The sequence below is a fragment of the Pseudopipra pipra genome, chromosome Z, assembly GCF_036250125.1.
Source record: "Pseudopipra pipra isolate bDixPip1 chromosome Z, bDixPip1.hap1, whole genome shotgun sequence".
Classification (NCBI taxonomy): Eukaryota; Metazoa; Chordata; class Aves; order Passeriformes; family Pipridae; genus Pseudopipra; species Pseudopipra pipra.
In genome coordinates, this window is record NC_087581.1 from 54,317,934 (window position 1) to 54,323,933 (window position 6,000).

General features: G+C 35.9%; 1 protein-coding gene across 1 annotated transcript in view; it reads right to left on the reverse strand.

The window, feature by feature from the left end:
* The window catches only part of TMC1 (transmembrane channel like 1), a 58,113-nt gene extending 52,531 nt beyond the window's left edge, over positions 1-5,582 (reverse strand). The window contains exon 1 of the mRNA XM_064643205.1: positions 5,455-5,582. Within this exon, the coding sequence (XP_064499275.1) occupies positions 5,455-5,488 (34 nt within the window). The 5' untranslated portion in view covers positions 5,489-5,582. The remainder of the gene's footprint in view (positions 1-5,454) is intronic.
* Between the last annotated feature and the right edge of the window lie 418 nt (positions 5,583-6,000).

Genomic DNA, 6,000 nt, shown 5'->3' on the forward strand with positions numbered 1-6,000 from the left:
TGAAAGCTACATTACCACCCCACGCAGCAGACACACTGCAGCTACCCCTGGAGACTTTTATTTCAGACAAGAGGTATTAATAACTGTCTTTCTCTGTTTTGCACGCCCCATAAAAGACCTGTGTTGTTATTTGGTTGTGTATTTGAGCAATAAGAGATAAAAACATTACTGTGCTTATTATTATTATTATTTGAAAGCTACTACAGGTGATAAACTCGGTAATACTTTTCAAAGAGGAAAGGGACAGGCCAGGCAGCCCATAACTCAGCAATTTAGGTGCTTGTGGAAAACCCTGTCTTACTGAATTACTGGAGAAGTATTTCAACAATACACAAATTACACTTCATGGTGACACTATATATAAGTGCAGTGTAGCACTTAATTTAAATGCTCTGCTATAAACTGCAACATAGAGAAACAGTAGAGTGCATTCCTCAGACACTGTAATAGAATACTATAGGAAGCCAAGGAGCATTTTTGATGCTGTGGCCTGTTAAAGTTAAAATGTAGTACTTGATGCAGGAACAAAATCCTCACTATAGGGGAAGTTCATATACTGGTCTTGGGATTCTTTAAACAGATCTTCATGTGATCCTGCTTATCAAAAGTTTGGTGAATCCTCCAATAAAATCAACTAAGTCTCACAAAAGCACTGTCTAGAATTACTCATTTTTCTAGAAAAGGATTGATAAGACCTCTTATCTTCACAGTATTAATATTCATAGGGGTAATATCAGCTTATTAGCCTTTGACTCACCTAATTTGAGTTTATGTGACCCAGAGCAAAAGCTCAACTGCTATATCTTCCAGGATACATCATCTTGTCCTAATGACAGTATATGTGTATATATCATTAAGTATATTTGAAGATATAGTCCATAACTCCTTTTGCTCTAGGAAATACAATCACTTTCTTATTTTTTTTCCACAGTAGTTTAAGGGAAACGTTCTCATCTTTCTAGATTAAGGGCAGTGACAGTGTAATCTGAGTAAACTATCATTTTACCTGAAGTCTTATTTAGACTATAGCCACAAATGAGCCAACAAGGCTAAAAGAGGGCATCCTGAATACGGGCTCAGTCTAACCTGCATGTCACAGATACAAGACAGAACAGCAGACAGCTCAGGAGAGAGCTCTAAACATTAGCATGTTGGCTGTTGACAGAACTAAGGACAGAAAAAAATTAGTAACACCACAGTCTTTGCTCTGTGAGGTGCCTATTTAGCAGATTATGGGGGCTGTTTTGTCCTTATCTTGTTTCCCAAGTTTTTTGTACACCTTCTATCGAGGCTACTACTCAGATTTCATGGTTTGGATCTTTTAAAAATTTATTCCATACTGACATAATTTTCTTGATTTTCACTGTGAGAGGCATAATGATTCTTGGAACTATCTCATGCAATGTGACTCGTTGTAATACCCTGCTCCCATTACTGCCATGTGAAACTGACTGCTGTTAATCAATTCTGCATTTTGGTGCTACAAAAAATTCAGCACTACGCAAAGTAATCTGTATATCAAAAAATGCTGTCAGACTGTATATGTTATAAGATAAATTTCTATTTTATTAATTGTCAAGCCAAAGAAATAGGTGGTATACCAATAGATCTGTGCAAGCAATTACTGTGTATTCCTCTGAACTGGACCGTGCTGGGCATTTTCCAGTGCTGGAAAGACATCAGCCTAGATAGATAACAAACTGACTGCCCAACATGTAGAAATGTCAGCAACACAAGGTTATATTAGAGAATAAATGCTTGTGAAGTACTAGTCAAAAAGAGGGAAGAGCTGCACAATATTCAATTCTATGTATTTACGTACATTTCTGTGTTTTTCTTTCTGATCATGTAAATATGAGAGTATCTCAGAATGCTTCAGGTCCAGTAAATATCCCTACAAGCAACAGCTGTGAAACACATCAGAAACAATATACCAAGATCTCACAGAAATTCTGTTGCAAGAGTGAATTAGTGTAGACTTCAACATCCAAGATTTGAAACCCTAACACTAGAGATCTCATCCTCTTAGTCTGTTTCCAGACATTGGGAAAAACATCTTAGCCCACCTCAGGCCCAAAAGAAGGGAATTTGAAACACTGAAATTTCAAATAAAAGTTACCTGTATAGAACAATCATTACACTCTGTATTTGAGACCATGCTTGATTTTTGCTCTCTTTTTCCCACTTAGTGTTGCAATTTTTTCTGCCAATGGACAAAAAATAAAAATCACAAAACACAAAAAATTTGTTCTGTCCAGCAATAGCTGTGAATTTATAAAGTAAAATAACAATTCCTATTCAGTTACACATATAGAAGCTAATATCGTGCTTATCCTTCCCATCTGAATTGGCAAGATCATAAATAGTAAAGTAGGCAGACTATTTATACTACAATGTCATAGAGACACCAGGGTCTTGGAAGACTTTCTAGTCTTAATATATATGCTGTGTCTTGCAGACTTATACACATAAAGAATTTCCAGAAGTTGGCTCAGGGGCAATAAGCTTTTCCTCTCTGCAGACTGCCAGTGAAGAGAGTTCGTCCAGCTAATTGTAGCCCAGTCAAAATTTGAAAATTACAGATGAGGACTACAAGGGACAAAATGGAATCCATTCACATCCATAAATAGCTCATTTGCTCTCCATTAGTAAGGAAAAATTACTGATTACTGATGTTCTACTAAAATGACAGAGACTGAGCTCACATAGGTCATGTTGACACCATGGCTGGCATTGGATACATCATCTGATTACACTGTCCTCTTTCCAGTTTCCTTCTGGGCTGTACTTAAACATGCCAAGGTTTGAAAACTGCCTCTCAGTTTGTGGGTCAGGACTTCTCCTAGACAAACTTTCTCTTCAGGGATGGATAGGTTTATTGCACAATTTCAGAGCAAGAATTTTGAGCCAAATCTGATTTTATTGTTATAAAACCTACAGAAGGTAGAGGAGGAAGATAATTCAGTGAGAAGCCCCTCATATTTCACCACCTTCAGGAAAACATGCATAAAAATTTCCAGACCTCTATATCTTACACCATCTCTGTATGCACATCTACATTTTCCCTACCTCTGCCCACAAAGATCTAACCATGTAGTCCTTTGCCTTAATCAAGACTAGAGAACTAATGAGCTTGCAGGAGCCATTGGCTACTCTAATAAAACAACAAGGAGACATCACACATACATTGTGTCTTCACATTGCATTGTGTGATGGTGGGCAATTTTTCATTTTAATTGCAGTATTTACTGCAAGAATTAAGATCAGAATATTAAGTGTTCAATGCACTCTGAGAAGTCTGAGACTGCAGTAAATCATACCAATCGGACTTTTTCAGGTTCTAAAATGGGATTTACTTAGTTTATTGTCATTCATTCATAGTACTGTTAAAATGAGAACAATACATGATAATATGAAGGAAAGAGTTTATGTTCAAGTTACATACGTAATGTTCTTAATGGATTTGAAGTCAGTTGTATTTTTGACAATCTCATGAGAAGAAAGCTCTTAAGGTGCATAAGTAGAGCTGACCAGCTCATCACATGTTCTCTTTATAATATTTAGAGAGTAATAGGCACTTTCCAACTGTTCCCTTTTAAATATACACTCTGAATATTTTTACTTTTGTTTGTCTTTTCCTGCATGAGATGCCAGGAACGATGAATTCGCAGTCATGAATTCCGCATAATGAACCATACATTTCCCACTATCATAGATTTTTCAGAAGACATACTATGAAACAAAAAGAAGGGCCAAACCAAGAATGGCTTCACTAAAGATATCAAAAAAAACCAAAAATGTATGGCTCTAGAATGCATTTTTTGCATATGTTGCAAGAATATTCCTCAGGACTGTCAGCAATGATGAAGCAAAACCTGTTGCAAAGAAATCACAACTAGATTAGCTCCTCGGCCCTGTGCTAGATAACTCCAGCCCTTGGAACTTTTTAAGTCAGAAGTGGATTGAGAACTACATTCTGAAAGTGTCTTATATTTACTTGTAAGGGAGCTCCAGCTTTGCAGGTGTTCTAAAATCAGAACACAGTCTTGAGTTAACTTACATGATCTTATCTCCAAATATTACCCATAGCTGTAATTAAGATAATTAGACTTTATTATAAATTATATATGTAGCATAAATTTTCATCCAAAAAAAGGAAAAAGTGTCAAAGAGTGATCATGATTCTGCAACACAAAGATGTCCACCTTCTCCAGTTACAAAATGTGCAGTATTGGCTCACCATAGGAATGCTATCCTCTGGAATTTGAAAGAACAATAAAGTCACTGAATCAGAAGATAAGTCAATTCAGTCAGATATTTGCAAGTAGAAGGCAGATGTTTATGGTAAACTTAGAACCTTGATATTCTTAGAATTTTCTTATTTTAAATGCTTATAAAAATGTACATGCTCTGTCATCAAGCTCATATGGTTTCTGAGAAATTTCTGAGAATTTCTCAGAAATTCTGTTGAAGCCATTAAGTAATTTCTTATGCTGCATTAAATTTTGTGCTTGTCTCATGCTGAAAAGAATTCCATTAGCATGAACTGCTTGAAAATTAAATTCATCAGTAAATGGTCTTGTAGTAAAAAAACTGAGGGGAAGAAAAATAACAGAGGAGCTCAGACATAAGGGAAAAAAATAGGATGGACTTTTAAAGGGAACTACCTGTTATATGCTGCCAAAAATGCTAAGCAGTCCCTTCTGATGTTTTCTATGGAAGTAGAAAATATTTTATTACTACTGTGTGTTACAACTATGGATTAAAAATATAGAAAGCCTGTTTAGTAGAAGCAGCCCTGGTACTTATCAAGATCTAATGAATTCATTCAGAAACCAGTCTAGAATAAGGTCCCTGTCAATTTTCTTCCAGGCTGAAGACAATAAAGGTTACATTTGTTCCATATGAAAAAAATCTGTATTTTAGAAAGAGTAGTATTGCCCATGGGAACAGAAAGCACTTCTCATATTAAAGAGTTGCCTTGTACATTGCCAGAATAAAGTGTTGGGCATTATTATCCTACAAAAATATTTTTTAGATCCAGAACAGGGTAGTATCAGTATAGAAATATTATTAATCTTACTGTGAAGGATGTTTGACATTTCATAGCAAATACTGAAAGCAATAAGAAAAGTAAGCATTGCTTTTGTGCAGCTTACAGAAGCCACAAAATACATCTGTTTTTTTAGTCTTTCCTATAAATTACATATAAGTGTAAGACAAGTAACAGGGCTGCAGTTACACTCTTTTGATTTACTAACCAGTGGAAAGCCACCCTCCCATGCTATAACCAGCCAATTTCCACAATAAAACATATTTCTGAGCAAAAGAATGAATTAGGACTAGCAAGATTTTATACTAAAAAGAATGAGAAGAAAACACAACTTGCACACTGTTGAACTACATGCAGAAAATGAATATGTGCTTCAGTTGCATAATTATATTTGTAATTACCATTTCCTTCTGTTGACTTTTCTTGCTTAGGCATCGTGGCTACTTCAGACGGCTGCTGCAGGTGCTACCTATACAGGAGAGAGTCTGAAGGTTGAGTGGTTCAGGATGAAGTGTACCACAACATCATCCTGTCTGTCACTGAACAGATGGCGCTGGTGAAGTTTCATTCACTGAAATATAAGAAGATACTAATTTCCCAAGTGATTAATCTTTCATGAATGTTTAGCTTACTATTTAGGGTTGACAGGTTAGGATCAAAAGAATCAAATATGTTGTTCACCTTCATTATTATTATTGCTGAAAATAACAAAAACTCTCCTGCAATGTACTTACTTATGACTAACGCTAATATTTAAATGCTTAAGTGCCTTACTGAGCAAGGATGTTGCACAATGTCCACATGGACACGCTCTTATGCTGTATATGGGTCTCCACTTCCACATGTGGAGGAGGATACAGGGATTTTTTTTTTTTTTCAGGGAAGTCAGCTTATACCTTAGACTTATTTAAATTGCATGGCTTTAACAGAACAGCCTGACACTGATT